This window comes from Coffea arabica, chromosome 4c (assembly GCF_036785885.1).
Source record: "Coffea arabica cultivar ET-39 chromosome 4c, Coffea Arabica ET-39 HiFi, whole genome shotgun sequence".
Taxonomy (NCBI): domain Eukaryota; kingdom Viridiplantae; phylum Streptophyta; class Magnoliopsida; order Gentianales; family Rubiaceae; genus Coffea; species Coffea arabica.
The window spans coordinates 3,576,051-3,599,243 of record NC_092316.1 but is presented as its reverse complement, the minus strand read 5'-3'; the positions used below and the strand labels follow the sequence as shown (position 1 = coordinate 3,599,243).

Below are 23,193 nucleotides of genomic sequence, written 5' to 3'. Positions count from 1 at the left end.
TTGGGAAAAAACATTTGAATCTTAAATTTAGAATTTGGGAGAGTAAATGGATAAATGGATGGATCATGGTTTACACTATCCATTTAAATGACATCCATTTAGATCCATTTATTAAATGGTTTTAATTGGATTGGATCAATTTGATCCACTATCCATTTAACTAAAACCATTTATCAACCATTTATCCATTTTGCCACTTCTAATCTCTACTATCAGGATTTGAACCCTAAACTTAACATCAAGAAAAAATCTAAGAGCCCTTCCTTAATTTTTTAAAATTTCATTTACATATTGTTTGTTAATTTGCAGGGATTTGGACTTTTTTTTGCACTGAATATAGAGCATTGAAACATACTTTCTGTGCAAAGGTTATTTATATGGTGCAAGCAGTGTTTTGAAAATCGGATTAGATCGGCCGATTCGCCCAATTGAACAGCAAACCGGCCTTACCTTCAATCCGGTTCAATAAATAACCTAAAAAATTAATTGAATCGATCATATTTGGTCAAGAATTAGTTGAACCGATCAAACTACGAATTGAAAAGTTTTTCGATTCACTCTATGGTCCGAGTTTTAACATATTGGTGCAAGTTATGATTCTTCAAATATTGTGGCAAAGATCAATTCTTTCTCAACCCCATGTTCCCATGTTAGTTTCATACAAAAAAGCATGGGATAATTTCAAAAACCTTTCCTACTATTTGAAATAGGTTGATAATATTATAAAAAGTTAAAAATAAGAGAACTATATGAGATTTCTCGAAGTTTTGAAGTACCGAGTGATATTGTCATACACATTAAAGGGGGTTTTTGAAATTGTCCATTAGCCTCCTAACTAAAACCATATTTTTGTACTAAAACATTGACTTAGCTGATTTTTTATGGTTATCTCCATACCATTTAAAGGTGGATGAGTTGCCATCATGACTATGAGTGTTATCAAGTCTGACTTAATTTCTTATGGTACCATATTCAGGTTCAAACTCAAGCATTGTTTGTGCTATTTGAGCTTGAACCCAAACTCGAACGAGTAGTAAGTTTGACACTTGAGCTTAACTTGAGACCATATTACATAAGTTGTGCACAATTCAGATAAGCTTGAGTTCTCAAACTTTATTTTTTGATAAATTTTATAACTCTCCTACCTATGAATGTGATTTCGCAATAAATAATTAAATCATTCATATTATTTGATAGGGTTCGATAAGTACTCGAGTCTTAGTTTTCTCTACTCTTACTAAACTAGAATATCTTATTAAGTAGTTTGAATTCGACTTGAATTTAATGAATACCGAGTTCGAATCGAGCATTAGACTGAACTTCTCTCGATTTTGAGTTAAATAACTTGATTGATTTACATCTCTCGTCGTCACGTTTAAGATGTACCACGTAATAGCCAAAACCACACCAATTTACACAAACAGGTAATTTTAACTGTTTGCACTAGTAATTTTGGTTTAGCCTGATAAAGGTCACATCATCTACAAAATTTCCTTACAACGTTATTAACGCGCAAAGTGCCAAGTAGAACAAGAGGCATATATCGCCCATAGAGTATTATTTTGGATAATTTATTATTTATAGGTATTAGTATTTTATTTGTATCATAAAACGTTTTTTTTAATTATATATATATTTTAAATACATTACTGCTACAGTGTGCTTCCAAACACAACCAATTTATGAACAGTTGTTAGCAATATTTTGGGAGCAAGTCATCTCCTTTTCCCCTGTCGAGCTATTATGGTACGACTATTACTGCACCAGGTATAACACCCACTCGAGCCCTTGTGATGCCAGTAGCCAACTACACCTGGAAATATCAGGTATAAACCCCGCTTTGAAGGCGTTGAACGTCGGACAGACACCGGCACACTTGGCGTCGAAAACCCAACACCACCAGAAGGAGCAAGACGACGACGGGGGACGAGGACGATGAATATGTATGGAGGACACCACGATTACTCGCTCTACCTATTCGATTTGGGCGCCACCGATCCTACTCTCATCGAATCTCTAGCTCTCCATCCCACAAGACGACACAGTTTCGATGAGAACAACAAGAGTAGGGGTAGTCCGCCCCCGAAGCAGCACCGACACGACGGTACTTCGCCGCTCCCATTAGGCATGGATTGGAGCCCTCCCCCTCGCATTTGGGTACGAAGCTATTATTACTCTGGTGAATTATGACTGTGTTCTGATGTAATTCAAGATTGGACCTTTTCTTTTCCTGGATTTTATTCAAGATTTCTATTTTTTTCCCTCGGTTTAACTTTTCTGTTTCTTATCTGGTTTAGTCTTTCGGTTTTTTGGAGCTCAAGATTGACTGGATAGGCAATTGGGAATCAGAAAGTTAGAATCTTTTCATTTAGGAAGCTATATGCTGGTAGATTTTTGTTGCTGCGGTAAATTTTTATTGCTGTTGGGTTATTGGGGACCAGCCGGTGAATGGGTAACCAATTTAGAAGAAGAAAGTTAGAATCTTTTAACATTTGCACGAGCTAGCCGAAATTTTGTAGTTCTTTTGGGTCGTTGGAACTCAACCGTGGGACGACAGTAAATCGAGAATCATAAAGTTAGAATCCTTTAGCATTTTCAAAAGCTCGTTGTGGGTAAGTTTTTACTTGAAAATTTTTCCTTTTTCATGTTTTATGGCCCTAACTTTTTCTCTGTGCTGCCAAATGATCTTCAAAAGTCAGGGAACCTTTATTAATTAAGCTTCCAAATGCTGCTTCAAACAGGCTCTTCAATGCCTAGATTAATATAATACTTTTGCATACCGTAAAATTACACCATTATAGAGTCTATCCTTCATGCAAAAAGTCATTTGAATATTCGCCACCATCATAATTTTTCCTACTATTTCATTTGGTATAGTGACATACTTGAACTTCTGCTGGTGAGGTTTAGTTGCTCGAGTGCAGGCCATAATTGGCTACTTTAGGATGACTTTTAGGGTGATTTGCTGTATGATCTTCTTTTCCCCCTTTTATACTGGCTCTGATCTTGAGCTCAATGGTTTAATTTTCTGTATAAGATTATTTTCAGAATTCAAGACATGCCTTTAGTAACAGCCAGCCCTATGTGTGTGCTGTTACAGGAAGGACGGAACTCTGTTTGGCCACACGACTTTCGTACAGGGTGGAGCTATTGCGTCACAGTTCCTTCTTGGACTATCATACCAAAAGGCAGAGGTTTAGATCCTACTGTGGTATATAATCTTCTTCATTATACTTCTATCACAGGCCATATTTGGTTTTTAGTTGGGAGTTACCTTTAATTTGATGATTCTACCCTAAATGATTATCTGACATCTGTTTTGAGATCATTACTTTAGCATTTTTTATTTTTTTACCTATATTATGTTTCCCCAACCCCTTCTGCTTGGATGTCCCTAATCAAATGAATGCTTAGAAGGGTATGGGACAACTTTATGTCATTTACCTATGTAATTATATGATGCAAAAGTTGCCTGCCTTTATATGCATGGATTGCAGAAAAGCTTTTTACATATGGTTGGTTACTGTTATTGTGGGTTAACATTCATAAATGACAGTTCTACAGGGTTCAAGTTGGTATCCAGTCACCAGAAGGATCTACTACTTTACGAGGAATATTAAGAAGATTTAGCGATTTCTTGAAGCTATATTCTGATGTGAGTCAAATATTTTCATCAGGTCTTAAGATGTTTATGTTGTATCCTCTGAAGAAATGATTACTGAACACGGTTAAATACTAAAATTCGTTACTGCTTCAAGGCTTGGTAAATGGAGTCATATGCTGTACTATGGAAGATTTTAAAATCATTTGTCTATTCTAGCATGGGACCTTGAGTCGTTTTAAAACATGAATAATTTTTTGCTAAACTTTTCTTTTGCAGCTTAAAAGGGCATTTCCCAAGAAAAAATTGCCCCCAGCTCCATCCAAAGGGCTTTTGAGGACAAAAAGCAAGGAGCTGATAGAGGAAGTTAGTAAAATTTTACTTTTGTTTCTTTCTAATTTTTCTTATCTTTGACTTTCCATTCTTGGGCTTGTATCTTGGTAATGGATAGGTATTACATGCACATATATCTTATTTAAACAGTTATCTTTCCAGTTGGAAGCTATTATGGTTTCATAAACTCATTTTTGGATATCACTCTTAAGTTAGTTGTCTTTATATCAGCGTAGGTGTTCTTTGGGGGATTGGATTGAAAAGTTGCTGTCTGATATTGATTTGTCGAGGAGTTTTCCTGTTGCGGTCTTTCTTGAGCTTGAAGCGGCTGCAAGGTCGTGTAGGTGTTTTGAACATTTACCTTTGATTGTTCTTTGGTTTTTTGTTTTCTTGTGCATTGAACTAGTTGACAAACTTTTGGCTATACTGATTTCTCTTATTTATTATGATAATTTTCAGCATTCTATGAGGCAAATCAGAGTGCTTCAGATGCAAATTCACCTGCCACTTTTTTTGTTCCCGCCGATCAAATTTTGAACTATTCAGATGGTTCTTTAGTTACTGGTTCATCATTTGCATCAGATTATGGGAATGATTCTAGTTACGAGGCATCTGAGCTTGGGACAGCAAGGCATGGAATGGATATTCACCATGAACTTGGCATGGGTAATGCATCATATGAACCAGAAATCACCAGTGCAGCAATAGCGAGTGTCGAGGATGGCGGGTTCTCTGTGAATAATTTGAGGCCTTCAAAGAAGCCTATTGAAGGGAATGAAAAAGGTTTCCATCATAACATGACGTTGATTGACAAGGATACTGTAACAGACCACCACATGCTTAAAACAGGTGCTTCACAGTTTATAGCTAATAACGAAGACAAAATGGAACCTCTTTCTGGAACTCAAAATCTGAGCAATGCTAGGACACTATCGGGAGATAGTATTGAAAGTGACGCAAGTTCTGTAGTGCTTGAACGTCCTGATGGTTCTGGTGCTGGACAAATTGATGTTTTGCTCACAAACTCAGGACATGATGTATCAATTGTTCTTCCAACTGAAGAACAGAATAAGATGAACAGAATTCTCAATATTTTAAAACAAAGGCTAAATATAGCAAGGACAGATGTAGAAGATCTCACTGCAAGATTAAGTCAAGAGCTTGCTGTCAGACAATATCTTTCAACAAAGGTATTTTCCAACTTAACTTTTGCATACACGGAACGAAAAGCAATAGTATGCAAATATGTTGAAGATAAAATCCCAATCAATTTTGATATAGGAATCCTTTAGGAAATAAGATGTAACTTCACCTAGTTGCTTCTAGGAATCTTCCATGACTTGAGATGTAATTAATTTTCACTTATTTCCTGCTAGAGTATTGTAGATTTCTTTTTTATTCTTGCTGGATTTTAAATTAAAATGTTATGGATAAGTTTTTTGAAGTTTGTCAGTGGAGGAAAATGAATTTAAGTGAGCTAAGAGGCAAGGGTAAAAACAGAGCGACCTCCCTTGTGGGTGATTTAGAGGAGAAATGTCTTGGAGACCCTTTCAGGTTATTGGACACTTAGCCATAGTTGTTTTGTTATACATATTGCAGTTCATCCCAGCTTGCATAGACTCTTTGACAGTATTTGCTAGTTTGGATATTTTTTTTCCCCGCCCGGGGGGGGGGGGGGGGGGGGAAGGGTCCGGGGACCAAATAGTCCATAGCTCAAATATATCCGAGCAGTCCTAGCATTACTTGAACTTTTCCTTGATTATGTTTACTTGGTTTGATTTTTTCCTTTTCGTTTGCTGTCTTGGTTTTTTTTTTTTTTTTTTTTAATAATTAACACTTGTGAAGTTGCAAATTAATTTTTTTAAGCTCATGGAATAACTATGACGCTTTTCAAGAAATGCTTCATTTTGCTGTTGAATTCTCTTTCATTAACTTATTATTCATTTTGGTCCACCGTGTTGGCCTGACAACTACATATATTCTGTCTGAAAATGATGTCTCACTATGAGTTCTTGGAGTTATAATTTCTGATGGGTTCAGAAATTTGTCCTGTTGAAAACAGTGCTTGCTTTGTATTTCCAGGTGAAGGATTTAGAAACTGAACTTGAAGCCATGAAGCAGACTGGAGAAGAAAGCTTGCAGCAGGCAATCATAAATGAAAGAGAAAGAGTTACTCAAGTGCAATGGGATATGGAGGAACTTAGGAGAAAGTGTATAGAGATGGAGTTGAAGTTGAAAAGTGAACAGGTGTAGGTTCTTTGTCTCTCCTGTCAAAACTTCTTGAGATCTTAATGTTTTTAGCAGTACATGACTTGACCATAAATGTTCAGGAGCAGAAGGGTCTTCTTGAAACAACCAAAAACTCCATTGTCCTTGACAATGATAGGTTGCGGCAGGAATTGGATGTTGCCAAGGAGCAGGTTGAGAATCTCCTAAAACATCATGAAGAATCAGAAACGAAATCCAAATTGGACCTAAAGATCCTTGCTAAGGAAGTCAAGTCTCTTCGAAATTCTCAGTTAGAGTTGAAGCAGGATCTTGTTAGGTTGGCAAATGAAAAGATTGAAGCAGAGGTAGTATTATGGATCATACTTTTTTGGTGCATTTGGGCTCAACAAGTATCAAGGATTTCAATTTTGTTGTCCATACATTTGATGTAGAATTTGGAAGGATTTGATGGAAAAAAACATAAGTTCCTTTTTAAATGAAAGGGTATAGGCCGAAATTTCATGTATCAACATAGACATGGCCCATTTAGGATAGATGAGCTGTGTTGTGTGGTTCATATATAAGCATCCATTTCCTTTAATCCTTTTATCTTCATGTGATTTTCTGATGTTTGTTAATGTATCTGGTATCCCATGGATGATAAAAAGGCTCATGATTACTGTTTCAGAGGATTCTTCAGGAGGAAAGGCAAAGAAGGGAACACTCTAATGCTGCTAATGCGAAGCTGCTGCATGAGTGTGAAGTTCTCCGCAGTCGACTTGAAGAGTGCAGTGTTAATTTCCTAATTGAAGAAGAAATTAAACTCTCCATGGACACTTCATCTCCTTCTGAAGCAATTGATATATTGGGTACATCCGATAATCGAATAGGTCTTCTGCTTGCGGAGGTATGTCCTACACCTTTAGGTTGGTTTTATGGTATATTGGAGTCAGTTGTGAGCAAAGTCTCAGCAGTCATGATTTAATCGATCTTTCATGTTGGTAATATAGGTGTCAAGTAGGCGACTTAGCTAACTATTATAAGACAATGTAACACACAGAGGGATGGCTCCATATTCACGTTTCATTCAGGCATGCTTTAGATTATTTTGGTGAGGCACAATAACAGAACGATTCCAAGGTGCTAAAATAGCAAATGAAGACGTCTGAATCTTATACAGCTGCATGCTTGGTGGTTTTGAAGAGATTGTATACATGGTTAAGATTCTAAACATAAAAACCACCTGCGTGCTTGTGAAAAATATGGTGCTAATACCTAGTTTGCCTTCTCCTTAATCATTTTAAAGGGTTTTTGAATTCATAAATAGAAGTTTAATGGAGAGAGAGGGTGCAAAGTCAGTCTATCTTATTAATCTGGAAATTTAGCTGGATTTTGTACTTCTGGTTTGTTGGACGAGAAGCTTAAAATGTTTTTGAGCGAAATATTGGTCAGTTAAGGAGGATGATAGCTTTTGTAATCTTAGCTTGTCTTCCTGAATCAAACAGGCACAGCTCCTTGCAGAAGACGTTGAGAATATCGTCGCTTCTGCAAGTTCCAGTACAGCTGGCCGAGCTACAAGAACACGGGATGATGAATTGAGGAAGATGCTGACAGATGTGTTCATCGACAATGCTAGTTTACGAACCCAAATTAACTCTATTCTTCGCTATGCTCTTGATAAATCTCCTGATAAATCTGAGAAAGATGCTGAAGAAACCTCCTCTAGAGAGAGCATTCTTTCAAAATTTTTAGAACGGTGATTTGATTGATGTATAGTCCGGGCCATCAATACCATGCATATGTCAGACGCTGAAGACGTCTCCGAGCGTTTCCTGGATGTGATATACTGCTTTCCTGAGCTGTGTAGCATATTAGTCATGAATAAATAAGTGAACAATGCTACTATCTTGTAATTACAAATTGCAGTTCCAGATGAATCCTATGGACTAATATGGCAGCTCATAGTCTGAATACTTGCTGAAATGGGGAATTCAAATGGTTAGGAACATAGCTTCGTGTTGCTTGTGAAACATTAGATATTTGTAGATTGCTTTTGAGCGGTAGGTAATAAGAACGGTTGAAAAACTTGGGAAGGCGTAGCTCATTTCTTTCTGCAGGTGAAATGGCGCAACTGATGAGCTTAATTACCCAAACGATGACTCAATGTAGCCCTAAAAATTCAACACTGCTTCCTGCTTCTGTTAACTGAAGAGACTGCATGCAGGCATCCCTACTTCATTGAATGTTCTACATGTTAGTAATTGAAAAAGAAAAGTTGAGACACATCTTAACTTTAAAGAGGTATCAGACCAAAATAATCTAAACCTATTCCATGGGGCCAAAAAAAAAAAGCTTTCCACTAAATACATACAAAACTGAAAACCCAGTTGCTACAGAGGTATAAAACAGGGAGATCCTTCCGTCATTAAAAATTCAATTACTCCATCACCCTTGCGTGATTATCAAAAACTGATGCGCAGAGAGTAACAAGAGACGACCAGGTGCTTCAGAGTCACAATGGCCGTCCTCTCAACTAAAACCACTTAGCATGTGAAGACAGATCAGTCACCCATTTGTCCAAGATGCAAAATCACTCGTATCTCCAAGAACTACTTATCTCCACCTCCAAACATCCCCATCATCTCTTTAGCAGAGCCCATCGAGCCCATTTGCTTCATCAAGTTTTGCAGACCTCCCATCCCACCAATCTGCTTCAGCATCTGAGGTGGGAGAACTTTGCTCATGTGCTGAGCGTTCATATTTCGAGATAAGGCACTCATTTCTCCCTTCTTTGGGATTTTGAGTCCTTTCATCTTGCTCCAGATCTTGGCAAGGCGCTTGTACTCTTCGAACATTTCCATCACTTCTCTTACTTGACGACCAGACCCCCTTGCTATCCGCATTATCCGTGATTCATTGATTAACTTGGGATTGGAACTATCCAACTCTGCAGTAAACAACGGGAAAAAAAAAAAAAAGACCATGGTGAAACAAACTTGCATGAAATTCTTCATAGAAATATGTATTCAAGGGCAGACTAATTCCAATTTCCAACCTAACATAATAAACATACCTTCGTTCGTCATTGAATCCATCATTGTCATGTAGCGTTTGATCTTTGCCTGGCTTTCTTTTTCATGACCTTTTGGCATCAACTCTGCACTAAATCCTGGGAGCATTGAGAATACCTACAAGAATCAAGCAAGTCATAAGAGCCACTTTCAGAAAAGGTCAACTGAAGAACAGAAATTATTTACAAAAGTAGCTTCTTGCTCTTTTTGTTCCTGTCTGTAGGCAGGGTGGAAGGAATTTTGTGGATGATAATGTAAGCCAATAGGCCGTGATTCCAAGTTTTCATTCAATACCATTCTAATCCATCCTAGAGGGAATAAACATCAAAAGAGCCAGCTGTATCTGAATATGCGTAAATGGAAATAGCAAAAAAAGTCCAAACAAAACAATTTCTAAGCATTTCAATAGGATTGCTTTAGAAGGTTATGTTGTCATTCTTGAACAAAAACTGGCCTTCAAAAGTGTTGACTGAAACTCTCACTGCTTCTGCATGCTTCCACGTCCAAAGTGAAATGGTTTAACCACTGATTCTCTCAAATTGAAAGGCTATTCTTACTTCTGAAACTCATCCAAATAACTCCAGATACATATGGTGAAACAAGAAGAAATAAACCTGTCCAATTGGTCCCATTTTCAGTATGTTCTGGAATTGCTCGTACATAATCCTCAATGTGAAATTTCCTTCAGAAAGCTTTTGAAGCAGCTCAGGCTGTTGATCCATTGGGACAACTTCATGAATTTTGTCCATGAAGCCAGACCAGTCACCCATGCCTAGAGCAATTAAAATTATGAACATCAATTGTGAGCCATAACAGGGTAGCCGAGAGATAGTTTAACAGAAACATTGCAAAGGCAAAGACAAGTACATCAGACTACAGGAACAGAATTACAAACCTAAAAGACGGCTTACGAATGGTTTTACATCAAAAACTTCAAATTCATCCATATGTTCACCAGTCCCAATAAATATGACAGGACTTTTAGTAGCCGCAACGCTGCACATGGAAAGTAGAAAAGTCATCACTTCATTACTCCATGAAACTCTACTACCAGCATCTCAATGAGGAGCGTCTAGGTGCATTCTAAAATTAGACAAATCAAGCAATACTTTTATTTATTTATTTATTGTCATTAAATATGTCATCTTTTCTTCCTTGAGAGTAACAATGAGCTTCGTTTAGGTTTCTGCAGATTCTAGTTTTGTTAGCCCACTAAATATCATCATCTACGTAGTCTTAGTATAAAAAGGATGACCCAGCTAACTTCACAGAACTAGTTTTCCAGCAAATGAGAAAATTATAAATGTCTCAAATGAGCAACAGATAAGTCCGTATCCAAGGAAAACGTATGAAGTCTGCACTTACGCACTAAGAGCACCACCTCCCTTTGCATGACCATCCATTTTAGTAACAATAACAGCTCCAACTGCAACACTTTGCTTGAATGCTTGGGCTTGATCAAAAGCTGCCTGACCGATACTGCTATCCATGACAAATATAACAAGATCTGGATTCTGAAACCATCAGATATAGAAATTAAGCAAGTTCCAGTTCCTGAAACCTTCAGGAAGGAGAAATTTGGATCTTCAAAAACATATAAACAATGGAGAGTAGAAAAACACACAGTTGCTTCGGAAACTTGACGCATCTCTTCAAAAAGGGCTGCTTCCTGTTTGTGGCGTCCACTGGTGTCAATAATTATAAGATCACAGTTTTCCTTCTTGAATCTTTCAACACCTTCAACTGCTATTTTAACCGGATCTGACTCCATGTAGCTGTTATAAAATCAACACATGCACAATGAACTCCTAGCATAAGCAGTGAAAGAGCAAAAAAAAAAAGTGAAAAGCTAATGAATCTAAAGAAAGAGCAAGATCTAATCCTAAACATCAATTGCCAAAGTACTCAATTTGAGCATTCAATTAGATTATTCCTTTAAAGAATTGATGCATTAAAAGAAAGAAAAAGAAAACGAAATAAAAATGCAACAGTGGGGAAAATAGCAAAACTACAGTAAGCAAGTCCCTCTTCAGATCACAATTCATCAATCTTAAATCCAATCTTCAAGGGCCAATTAATGGGGTTACTGAGCATAAACGTCAATTTCCAGTTAAGAGTAACTATAAAAAATAAATCCGATGTGACTAGGGACTGAAGCTCCGAGCAATGCTCAAACTTCAATCTCAACTAAAGCAATGTCTCAACATGTATGGATTAAAAAAAATAAATAATAAAAAAAAAACTAACAATCAGAAGATATGAGCTACTAAAAAGGTAATGAGAGCCCTCTTCATCAATTGTCTTCCACTGACTAGTTAGAAAGAGCAACAAAACCATAAAAGTTTCAATTGAGCAAATGATACATAATTTCATTTATCTAAACCATATATCTGGTAATTAATAGCAACTTAATGACATTTCGTAGAAATCTTGGCAAGAATTGTGCCATGGAAATGGAAAGATTATGTAAGCTCATCACAATCTAACATTACAACTGTATGAAGGCCCTAAATCAATGAAAAGACACAAAGTTTGATACTTCAGCGGAAAAGGTACCTTCCATAAAAGGGGATTTTAGCTTTTGTTGCATTTTGCTTCAACTGATCAAAAGCACCAGCCCTAAATGTGTCGGCACATACCAAAGCAGGTTTCCAGCCCTTCTTCTGGTGGTAGTACGCGTATTTTGTACATGTAGTAGTTTTGCCCGACCCTGTGAATTATTCATGAAATGATCATATGTATCTCACCAAAGAAGAGCACAAGCAAAAGAACCTTCTGCAATGACAACAATTTGAGAGATCTAGACGAAGAAAGTTAGCACGATAAAGAATTTCACTGGAGCCAATCAACCACATGATATTAGGCTAGATCCAACAGCTGATAAAAAAATGTTTCAAGTTAGTTAAGTAAGACAGAACTCAGAAGGCATCAGTCAAAAACATTCAAGTACCTTGCAATCCTACAAACATTACGATACTCGTTTTGCCTTTCTTAGGGGTGAATGAAGGTTTTCCAGGATCCAGCATCTTGCAGAGCTCATTAAATATCGCCTACAAACAAGAAAACCATCCTAAAAAATCAGAAGATGGTAAGAAAGAAAAAGAAAGAGACAAAGGCTGAATGCAGAGGGACTGTTGTCAGACAATGTTAACCCAGAAGAAAAAGAAGATATCAAGTCAATGCATCTTGTAAAAGTCATCAAAACTTGGTAGACAACTCGAAATATAAGGAACCAATCTTACAAACCAGTCCTTTTCCAAGCAACTCTACAAAGTAATTGCATAATTTCATATGAATGGCATGCAGAATCCCATCCTAGATTAGCAAATTTAATCCCTCCATACAAGATGCTTTCACTTTTGACCCCCAAAAAGTTCTAGAATGTAATAGAAACGATTCAAAAAACTAATGGAATCCAAGTAGAAAAAAATTGAAGTAATGGAAAGATCTCATAATGAATTTTTATACAGAGCACAATACATCTGCTCTTGATCTTATATTGAGAAAACAAATACTTCCACTCGAATTCCATTCCATTTGTATTTTCATTATTGTTCAGCCTGCATGCCGTTAAAAGCTGTAAATGGAGGGATGTAAATTTCCAAGTTAACCCTTGAAGCCTTGTTTGATAGCAGCAAGAATGACACATCGAAAGCATCATATCTATTACAAAATATTTTAATATCATTGTACAAATTTGTCAGTTTCATACAAAATCAAATCAGAAACTGTCCCAAGTCCACAAGACAATAGCTCTTCAATTTCACCTGGCAAAAGGTCCACCCTTAGCTTAAACTGCTTCTCTACGATCCACAGCCAAATATTATGCTCTATAACCAACACCACCAACAACAAAGACACTGCTTTTCCAAGCAATGAAACCTCATCCGACTGTCACCCACCTAAACCAATTCCGCAGTCACCACCCTTCGCAAATATACACTCAACCTGACCTCAACCAAAATTTGTCCTCTTCTGTTTTCCTATTTTTCACCCCTTAACGAATGATTGAGTCCAATTTCAAACCAGCACCCTCAAAATTCAGTTCTTGGACCCAAACCATTGCAAAATAAATTCCCTTCTTTTCTTCTGACTAAATTGAAGCATTCATTCAATTCAGTAATCAACTAATTTCTTTTTGCTCACTCCAACGATTCTCCTCCTTTCATTAACAATTTATCCCAAACTTAAAAAAAATCATATAAAAAATAGAGAAAAGGCCACAATTACAACACCAAAACTATAGAGACAAAACCAAATTAATAATCACGGACTAGAAATGAAATATACCTGCTGGATAATCCTACGCTTATTGTGACCAGCAGCGAGGTCATCCAGATTGACGATCTTTTTAATATTAGTCTGCATATCTCGGACAAGTTTGAATTGAACATCGGCTTGAAGCAAAGCCCTGGTGATCTCGTTGAGGCATTCGTTAAGAACTTTTTCATCGATGATTGTCGCATTGCTCATCTGCTGAAGAGCACGCGAGATGCTCGATCCTAATTGCGCTAACACCATCTTTACTGCTTTGTTTCAGGTTTTCCCCCAAAAAAAGAAGAAAAAGCTAATTTGATAAAAACACTAGCAAAATTGATTGACTTTATTAAGGAAGTAGAAACAAGGATTGTTTATTGGGAGAATTCAATCCCAGATAGACGGAGAACTACAGAATAATCTGGTATTATTTAGGGTTTGGGGATCAGTAATAAAAGGTTTCACCACCGCCGGTGAAGGGTAGAAGAAAGAAATGAAACGTTGGAGACTTTGGAGCGGAAAAACTGAAACGGGAGAAAAGGGATGGACTGGGCCTGTGAGTTAGGCCCTAGGGAGGATTACATATTGGGCCCCCAATTTCTGGTGATGGGTACATAGCCTGATTAAAAGAAAAAAATCCTGGATTTTTTAATTTTTAATTTTTATTTTTACCCAGCATTGAAAGGAAGGGTGGGATTAAGAAGAGAGGAAGAGGAAAAAAGATTTGAACATAAAACTCTGAATTTTGAGGTTTCAACTTTAATCAATGCCTAACTTTTTTTTTTTTTTTTCAAAATATCATTTCACTTAACTGTCAAAAGAAATGCGTATGCTTAAATAGGAGATTGTTTGGTACATATGGCATAAAACAAATGTACCAAGTACAATACGGGGAGGCAATTGAGCATAACTATTTTTATCCACACTTTTTTTTTTTTTTGGCAGAAATGTTGGTAAACGTTGGATCGCTATTAGCCAAGGGGAAAGCAAATTTCCACGTTAGGCTCTCAGGCCAAGCCGGAATCACATCACAGTTAATTCCTGTCCACATAACTGCTTTTTCTGTTGCCTGTTGGTACGTCGAGTTGACGGATATGGCAGCCGTGGCTTCTGCAGCCGCTCCACTAGTTCTAAAGAGTTGCTCCCCGGCTTCCAAAAACCCCCCTCCAAATGCTATCAGAATTGCCTTTGCCAAACCCAATACATGCTCTCCCAAAATTTCCAAGACCAGAGCCGGTCTGGTTCGAGCTTTAGAGTCTGAAAGGGAAGAAGCAAATTCCGACAAAGATGGCCCTGATGACATTGCATCCTTGTTCCAGGTTAGTCCACCCCACATCTTCATGCCCAACTCAAACCTCTACAGCACCTTTGGTTTAAAGCTAAACCCCTTTGTGTTCTATTTTGAGTTAGGAAGATTTGAACTACTTGGTTAAGCTGGGAGCTGGTTCTGTGGCGGGCGCGGCTGCAATAAAGTATGGAAGTGCTGTTTTTCCAGAGATAACAAGACCCAACATTATAGAGGCTCTTGCCCTAATTTCTTTCCCTCTCATTGCCGCAGTCTTGCTGTTGATCAGGCAAAGTCGTTCACAGTGAAGCGTCTGACTGACGTCTGCGGCTAGTCTTTTGCCGTAAATATGAAATGTTTTTTCTTGCTACTCGTTTCTCCATCGAGAGGAACTTAGAGAGGAGGAATATATTGGTTAAATGCGTTCTTTAGAAATAAACCGCTGATTTAAACTCTACTGCAAAATTTCTGTCTTTTTACATGCAGCAAGAATTCAACCTGGTTGCCGCGTCCTTCAGGTTCACTTGACCGTAAGATGTTGAATTAGTCAAATTTTATTTGTTGCACTTGGATACAGTATTATTTGAAATAATTATTACAATATTTTTTATGATGTAATGTATAAGAGATAAAAAAATGATTGAAAATATAAAAGTGTGAATTAAGAAATGTGTTTATGATACAAACGAAATATTATTTGAAATATTCTTGCTATCCAAACACTCCATCGATACGTTTTCTGGCCAGGCAGAGAATGTAGCTGCTGTTCAATATCCACAATTCTACATATAAATTGATCACAATGAGAAGCAGTTCCTCTCAGCTGAATCCAGCTCTAATAGTCTCGAAGTAAGTGTAATTGCAAGCAATGTAGATTTACAGGGTTGACCCAAAAAAAAAAAAATAAAAGAATGGCAACTAGGGTTTTCCTCAGTTTCTTCAACAGAGCTTGAGAAAGATTCAGTTTGAAGCAAACAATGCTGCACCGTCCATCTTTGCTTGTTAAGCGAGGCGCCCAAAGCATAGGACATGCGTTGCAAGAAAAAGCAGGTACCTAATGGGACTCCTGACCACAAGGATGACTATAGGTTGTCTTTCAACCATTTTAGTGCTCCATTTGCAACAGACCTGCAACCACAGAATCATGCACAAGTCAAGATAACATTTCAAGATATGTGGCGTTCAAGACATAGTTAACAAGGCAATAGCATTCGAAGACTTCAACATTCAGTTATTGAATAAGTTAAAATGACTCAGCAGCATAAAAGATCACGAGAAAGCATGTTTATTTCCACAACTCATGATACAGCAAATTCAGTTATAGCAGACGCTTATTGACAATTTATTGAACTGAACAAGATTCTGAGGAAGTATTCTTGACAAGATAACTTCATAAACTAGAGAAATTGGATTAAGAAATCTGGAAATTAACTGATTAGAATGGGTTTGTCTTATTCCCCAGCTATCAACCATGTTCGTCATTTGGCTACCTTAATATTCTGGTAACTACATAAAACAAGCCAGCTAGTTAACAATGTAAAAGAGAACACGACCAACCCAGAATGGCAGGGAAGAATTGAAAGGTCTTACAAGAACCGTCTCTCAACGGTACTAACCACTTGCTGAAAGCATAACAATGTGGGGCCAAATTCTGAAAAATTAGTATCTACGACATAATTTTACAAAGTACAGGGAAGGAATTTACCCAGCAAAATCTGTAAACTTCTTCCACAAGTCGTTCTGTTCTTCGGATTCCTCACTATTATTCGTAGCAGAATCTGTTTCGCTTTGTACAGTTTTAGCTGTAAGGTATAGCAATATTATCTGTTGTTAGAATCATCTAAAACGATGGCAGCTAAAGTGCATTTAGCATGAATAGGTACAAATGGTAATAACACTGTAAACTTAGCAGCCAGGAACATCATGAGTTGTTCATCAGCTGAATAAAAGGAATGAAAGGCCAACAGAATAACGGCCTAAGAGAAGCTTTGTCTTCTGTCCAATAGATTATAATCAATACTTACTGGTTTGCTGAACGTTAGGGCGAGTTTTTGAACGTTTGCCAGGTTTACTACTTAGAGAAGCAAGTTCTTCAAGCAATTCACGCTCTTGTGAACTGTACAACCAAAGAACATTAAACAATAAAATGAACCATTATGACAGCAGAATAAAGACATAATGAGGCCATTGTTTTTTTTAATTAGAAAAAAGTCTAGCTAGGCTAGTATGCATTCCTGAAAAAGCTTTTTTGTGAGCATGCAAGTACAACATTCTCACAAGACCATCTAAGACAGTACCAGAGACATAAAAAGTTAGTAATCATGAGTTAAGCGTCAAAGGATACCTTATCTTTTTTGGTATACTAACTTTAACGGTGAACAAGTGATCACCGCGTATTGATGGCCTGTTCAATTTAGGTGCACCTTTTCTTGCCAAGACAAGAACATCCCCAGGCTGAGTGCCAGGAGGAATTTGGAGATCACTAAGCCCTTCAACTGTTTTAACCTATAACAATACAAGGACCAGACTGATTGTTATCATTTTTAGCCACAAGTAAAATTTTTCAAAAGAGACATGCTGATGTTTAAGCAAAACTAGTAGTCACCACAGCGGATGTATACTAAACACCCTGTCCATGGACATGATTAAATCTATATGGTACACTTAATAATCATCAAGAGTAGGTGTACCTTGGTAACTGTTCCTAATATAGCATCCAAATAACTAATTGAAACAGTAGAAGAGAGATTTATGCCATCTCGTTGAATCTCTGGTATCTCTTCAATATCAAGATATACATAAAGATCTCCAGGTGGTCCTCTGCAGAAAATTAAAGGGGAGGATTCAACAGTCAGAGACAAGCACATCCAAGACATCATCTCACTCTGCATCATCCTTTTGTTATATCTTTTGAAGCATTAACTAGAATGTGTAAAGGGCTATAATCTTAAAATGTTCTGCAGTTGACCTTCACAATGCATCTAAAGAAACCAGCTTGATACGTAATGGTGACTACCCTAATTTTAGATGTTAAAATAACAGTGTCATCAAAATCTAAAACAAAAGGAATCGCATAAAAAAACTTTCTCATGAGGTATAGCCAGTACAAACTACAGGTGCACAATAACATAAACTATAATTCATCAATCATACCCCTTTGGTCCAGCATCACCCTCTCCAGCAACTCTGAGAATACTGCCCTTGCCGACTCCAGGAGGAATTTTGACTTTGATATCTTTCTTCACTCGAATCCGCCCCTGACCAGAACATTTACGACAGTACTCAGAGATCATTTCACCATTGCCGCCACAATTTGGACATATTGAAACCTGTACGGTTGTAATGATAAAGTAGAGTTACTAACTGCCATAAGGGGGATAATAAAGCCAGAGTATCAACAGAGGAATTTGAAGACAAGTTGCGCAAAGGTAGATGATAACTGCAAATAAAAGGCAAATGCATATATATGATTTCTATTATTGCTCAACCCCAAAAAATTATACATCATTATTGCCAAACCCCACATAAACCTCCAAAATATGAACCATATATTTTCATTCTTTTGTACTTGAAACTTCCAGTTTCCAGAGTGTATGTCATTTAAGCAGATTGATCATTAGTCTCTCCTTGGATAATTATCTGAGACACATCTCCTTTCTTTACTTCAGGTGCTCCAATCAGTATTATTGACTTCCAACAACAATGCCCTTGCATGGTTGACATTGAGATTTAGTCAGTTCCTTTTGAACTTTTCATTTATCCACATATCGTTCAGCAAATTTTGTTCTTAGTGCCAGCATAAGGACAGGGTAAAATGAACTTCAAAAATGAAAACAATGAACTTGAGAAAATTGAAATTACTACAGGCGATGGAGTTATTAGAAAAGAACTGGCAGATTTAGGTTTAAAGCGCACATTCAACACTAAAATTCATCAAACATGATGAAAAGGCAATTTTTTTTCCACCTCCGCATTCTCAATAATGAGCTTCTTTTAACGGCACCATGACATGACTGCAAAGATGTTACTTAATCCTAGAGTATGGACTGAAACTGAGAAAATGATCCTTAGTATATCTGATTAATGTAATAAGTAGAAACTTCATAGTTCTATTGACAAAGCATACACCACTAGTTATTGCATCATACTTGAATGCATATAGATAGACAAGAAAACATTTAGATAACAGGCATGCATTGTGTTTATATACAGAGCAACCGGTATACATTCCATTTGTCGTGAAGAAAAAGTATTGAAATACCTGCGAAAACATTCCAAAAGGTGTTTGTTCAGTTCTCATAACCTGGCCACGGCCACCACATGTTGAGCATATCCTCATTTTAGAGCCTGTCTTTGCTCCAGTACCAGCACAAGCTTCGCATGTCTCAAGGTGAGAAAGCTCAAACTCTTTTTCTGCTCCAAATATAGCAGCTGAGAACTCGAGTCTTATGTCATAACTGAAATTCACCATGTCCATGAGTCGACTCAATTAAGGAATGCTTAACATATAGCAGCTCATGAAAGATATACTAAACAGTAGACAGATGGAAGGCAGAGAAGCAGAATAGACATAAAACTTGGCATATGGAACACGTATCCTTTTATCAGTCAAAATCAATTGAAGACAACGCTAAATTAACATACTTCAAAGAAGCATTATGCAGAAAAAAGGTGGAAACTTTACACCATAGGGCCATAAAAAAATATTAGCCTGCCAGGAGTTCCATAACATTAACTGCAGTAATTCATCATCTTACCGTAAATCTTCACCTTTAGTGACAGTACTTCGCTGACGTGTTCCAAAACCAGTTGCATCCATTCCAGGGAAACCCATACTAGGTCCGAAAAAAGTCTCAAATAAATCAAAAGGGTTTGTCTGTTATGTGATCAAGGAAAAAATGTCAGATCAAAGTAGTATGATGATGTGGTATAATCACATACATCTCTTTCATGTTGATCTCATGGTTTATCATAACGAATGGATCCACTAAATGCGTATGAACCATCTATTAATCTAATTTTAATTATGGTGATGTCCTATTCCTTTAACTTGAAAGTAAGTAAAGTAAGTGCATCAGAAACATTATCCTGAACCATTATTGAAATTGGAGCACAAACAGAAGGTGAACTCTGAACCTAAAATCATAAACCTGTATCTAAGAGCTCATAACCATGAGAAACTGAAAAACATTATAGAAGACATTTGTTCATGTAATACTTCACTGCAATAAGACTAGGAAAACATCTACCAATAGTATATACATGTTTTTATCTTTTGACTGATCAGCGAGAGAAGAAAAGGCCTTTGAACAGAAGGGTACATTAGTTTATTGCTATACCAAATGCCAAGAAACTCTGCATTCATATGGAAAGAGTAGAAAAAGATCCCTAAGCTAGAATAGGAGAAATCACATCATCACTAATTTGTTAGCAATGTAAACGGAGGACATCACATCACCAAAGTGATACATGACCATGATATACACTTTGGGAGTAAGATGAAGCGTAAATATATGCCTCTCAACAAACTTTGCAATAAGATGAATGGTTAATAGATGCCTCTCAATACAAATTATCGAATTAACTTTCTTATATGAACAACTTCGAAATCTAAAAAACTAGAATTTCAGTGAGTACCGTATAAGCCCCTGCTTGTCCCCCCATAGAACTATTAACTCCAGCTTCACCATATTGATCATATAAGGCTCTCTTTTTGTCATCTGATAGCACCTGACCATGTTACAATTCAGAGTCTGCCATTTGATAAGCAGCAAAAAATGTAAAGCAGGGAATGAATCAAACTATCATTCTTTAAGTTGTGCCACAATATTGCTCCAACTATTTTGAAACAAAATAACATGTGCAATTCTCTCCTAATAGTCAGCAGCCAACAAGAAAAAGATGCTTTCGGGATTGAAGTGTTCTAGTGCATAAATATCATTCTCCAGTAGCAGAAGGAAAATTATGAATAAAAATAGAGTTCATGGTTGATATCATGATAAATATATTAGTTCATCCACGTCAAATTCTTTACAACATTAGTTATATCCAAATAAATGAATAGAGAAACATACAATCAGTCACGTACTGAATATTCCTGCAATAGCTCGTCAGTCAAAAGCAGTTACAATCATGAATTTCAATTTAACCCTTCCATTTGCAAGAATTGTAAACAATACCTCCACTGCAGCTTATAATCAGACAAATAATACTTAAAGAAGGAAGATTGCATGCACCTCCACAATTGCGAGTCAATCACACGAAAAGGTGGAGATGATGGAAAAAATGTGAAACTATTTTGATTCCTACAATGAAATTCTACAAAAGGAAGTTGTCAGCCACACTCCTCACCTCATATGCAGCACTGATCTCCTTAAACTTGTCAGTTGCTCCAGGTTCCTTGTTTACATCAGGGTGGTACTAAAAAAAAGTCATATGTCACATCACTTCATAAAATGCAAGGGATGCAAGCAATCCCAGATGTGGTTTTGTAAAGTCAAAGCAAGAAACTATGAGAGGAACATAGTCAATGATCCTTGCATAAGCACAGATAGTTCTGCATGTTTGATAGAATAGAAACACACCCATGACAGAGGAAAGGAAAAAAAAACTTGTAATATCAATCAATCAGGCAGCTAGATGCAGCTGTCTGCTGTGCTAAATTTAAGTTTAGAAAAGAACATAAAGAATAAGAAAAAGCAACTTCCTGCTTAAAAACAATCGACGATGACTGCACAATATGGAAAGTGAAAAGGCTTTGGGTTTTTTTTTTTTTGGGCCGGGGGGGGGGGGGGGGGGAGACTAGCTTTACCTCACTTGGTAAGTTCATATTACCAACTACAAAGAAAAAAAAAAATTTTTTTCCACTCCATTGACAAGTGAAAGATGAGTTACTTTTCATTTCAACAAAGAAAGCTGGAGGAAGATATGCAAGGAAGCTCTAACTTCATTTGCCACAAATTTTTGAAATGGAAATGCACAAAGCCACTAACTTGTTCTTATAACTTGGCACCTAATCTGCATCAGGATTTCCTCCATTGGACCATAAATAGATTATGATAAGTTGGGATGCATAGTCAATTACTAATCATAAACTGCTATAAACTTATCAGATTGATATGCAATAGCGTAACTTCACCTCATTGCTACTAAGATCAAAATTCCCACATGCACATTAATAGATAAATGAAGATCTACCTTCAATGAACCATGGAATCAGAACTTTTGACAAACCCGATAGAGTAAATGTAAGTAATAGAAAAACAAACTTACAAACGCATAAAAATGACTTGAGGCCAGTTGAGTACCTGCCGAGCTAACCTCCGATAAGCGGCTTTAATTTCCTTACCACTAGCAGATTTTGAGACCCCAAGAGTAGAGTAATAATCAGCTGCAGCCACAACCAATCTTCCAAACCGCCTTGCTGAAATCTTGTTGCTGAACTGAGAGGAAGAAGAAGATAAGGAGACAGAGATGAACTTCTTGTGACTCCGCAAATGGGTCCCACCAGCAAGAAACGAAGATGAAGACGAAGAAAATGGGAAGACTGGGGCAACCCTGCTTTGCGGAGGCTCAGAGGACGATAGGGTGAGGGTTGCAGAATTCGCCATTACAGCTGCAGAGTTCATAGTAGTAATGCAATCAAACCGTTTGATGTTTGTCCTAAGAGAAATTGAAGAAGGTGGTGAAATTTTTAATTTTGGTCATATTTTTTTGTTTTGTTTTGTTTTTGCCTTTTTCTTGGAGAAATGGGAGAACGTTTTTTCTATGGACGGAAGAAGGCTTACTGGAAAGGACGGGAAAAGATGTGGTGCCGGTACGCGCTTCGGCGCTTGGAACTGTCGCGTCTTATTGTCAACGTGTTTACGTAGGTTAAAACATTTTGGGGAGAGTAAAAAGGAGGAGTACCTTAGCCGCCCTGCTGGGCTTGCCCCCGTGGGTTCTTTCCCACATCGGTAATGGGGGGTTTGAAAATGGGTAAATAAGTCTCTTGGAAGCCTTCAAAAGTTACCGACTTTTGAAGATTGTTCGGAGATCTAGATTTATCTTGCCGAATTTTTGAGTTTCTTCAAGCAAATGTCAGAAAAAAAAAAAAGGAGTACCTTACTAAAACAAAAAGTATTCGTTTTTTTTTTTTTGTTTGCCAGAATTGTATAATCTTCTGTTTAGCAGGAATTACAAGTAGGTTGTCTTAAATTTAAAATCTATGTCTAGTATAATGTTTTAGGTACAAAATCTCTTACTCATAAAAAAAAAAAAAGTCTATTATGTTATTGTGTCATTTTTTCACATTTAAAAAAAAAATTTCTACTCTGGTGGACATTTTCACGACAAATGTAAATTAATAGATAATCCACCTCTTAATTTTTTAAAGAAAAAAAAAACAGTGAGCCTGCACGAACTTTAGAATTTTAACAAAAGTTGAAGTAAAAACTAGC

General features: G+C 37.0%; 3 protein-coding genes and 1 long non-coding RNA gene across 4 annotated transcripts; 2 read left to right on the top strand and 2 right to left on the bottom strand.

Moving 5' to 3' along the window:
* The first annotated feature begins 1,665 nt into the window (after window positions 1–1,665).
* On the top strand, window positions 1,666–8,150 carry LOC113740088 (PX domain-containing protein EREL2-like). Its single transcript, XM_072045504.1, has 10 exons — window positions 1,666–2,157; window positions 3,101–3,211; window positions 3,557–3,655; window positions 3,881–3,967; window positions 4,166–4,274; window positions 4,394–5,124; window positions 6,017–6,181; window positions 6,265–6,507; window positions 6,831–7,049; window positions 7,648–8,150. The coding sequence occupies exons 1-10, from the start codon at window positions 1,936–1,938 to the stop codon at window positions 7,900–7,902; spliced, it is 2,241 nt and encodes a 746-aa protein (XP_071901605.1). The 5' UTR covers window positions 1,666–1,935; the 3' UTR covers window positions 7,903–8,150.
* A 601-nt stretch (window positions 8,151–8,751) lies between these two features.
* LOC113739631 (signal recognition particle subunit SRP54 2) lies at window positions 8,752–13,983 on the bottom strand. The gene is made up of 9 exons (XM_072045503.1): window positions 13,504–13,983; window positions 12,164–12,263; window positions 11,770–11,923; window positions 10,838–10,988; window positions 10,579–10,727; window positions 10,109–10,209; window positions 9,828–9,985; window positions 9,216–9,330; window positions 8,752–9,089 (listed from the first exon to the last, which is right to left on the bottom strand). The coding sequence occupies exons 1-9, from the start codon at window positions 13,732–13,734 to the stop codon at window positions 8,752–8,754; spliced, it is 1,497 nt and encodes a 498-aa protein (XP_071901604.1). The 5' UTR covers window positions 13,735–13,983.
* An 84-nt stretch (window positions 13,984–14,067) lies between these two features.
* On the top strand, window positions 14,068–15,220 carry LOC113739981 (uncharacterized). The gene is made up of 2 exons (XR_011812925.1): window positions 14,068–14,789; window positions 14,881–15,220. It is a non-coding gene; the product is annotated as an uncharacterized lncRNA (long non-coding RNA).
* A 208-nt stretch (window positions 15,221–15,428) lies between these two features.
* On the bottom strand, window positions 15,429–22,607 carry LOC113739980 (uncharacterized). Its single transcript, XM_072045502.1, has 11 exons — window positions 22,063–22,607; window positions 21,107–21,175; window positions 20,393–20,485; window positions 19,513–19,631; window positions 19,017–19,212; window positions 17,909–18,084; window positions 17,446–17,575; window positions 17,100–17,260; window positions 16,780–16,871; window positions 16,461–16,557; window positions 15,429–15,883 (listed from the first exon to the last, which is right to left on the bottom strand). The coding sequence occupies exons 1-11, from the start codon at window positions 22,381–22,383 to the stop codon at window positions 15,838–15,840; spliced, it is 1,500 nt and encodes a 499-aa protein (XP_071901603.1). The 5' UTR covers window positions 22,384–22,607; the 3' UTR covers window positions 15,429–15,837.
* Window positions 22,608–23,193: the final 586 nt, after the last annotated feature.

Excerpts from the sequence above, each read along its gene's own strand:
- LOC113739631 (XM_072045503.1), bottom strand. The coding sequence starts at position 13,734 with ATGGTGTTAGCGCAATTAGGATCGAGCATCTCGCGTGCTCTTCAGCAG. Across the intron at positions 10,989-11,769 it reads AAAATCCCCTTTTATGGAAG|CTACATGGAGTCAGATCCGG; the intron begins GTACCTTTTCCG and ends ATTTTATAACAG. Across the intron at positions 9,331-9,827 it reads AAATGGGACCAATTGGACAG|GTATTCTCAATGCTCCCAGG; the intron begins GTTTATTTCTTC and ends TGATTCTTGTAG.
- LOC113740088 (XM_072045504.1), top strand. The coding sequence starts at position 1,936 with ATGAATATGTATGGAGGACACCACGATTACTCGCTCTACCTATTCGAT. Across the intron at positions 3,968-4,165 it reads GCAAGGAGCTGATAGAGGAA|CGTAGGTGTTCTTTGGGGGA; the intron begins GTTAGTAAAATT and ends TCTTTATATCAG. Across the intron at positions 6,508-6,830 it reads ATGAAAAGATTGAAGCAGAG|AGGATTCTTCAGGAGGAAAG; the intron begins GTAGTATTATGG and ends TTACTGTTTCAG.
- LOC113739980 (XM_072045502.1), bottom strand. The coding sequence starts at position 22,383 with ATGAACTCTGCAGCTGTAATGGCGAATTCTGCAACCCTCACCCTATCG. Across the intron at positions 21,176-22,062 it reads ATCGGAGGTTAGCTCGGCAG|TACCACCCTGATGTAAACAA; the intron begins GTACTCAACTGG and ends ACTTTTTTTTAG. Across the intron at positions 17,261-17,445 it reads TATTAGGAACAGTTACCAAG|GTTAAAACAGTTGAAGGGCT; the intron begins GTACACCTACTC and ends GTATTGTTATAG.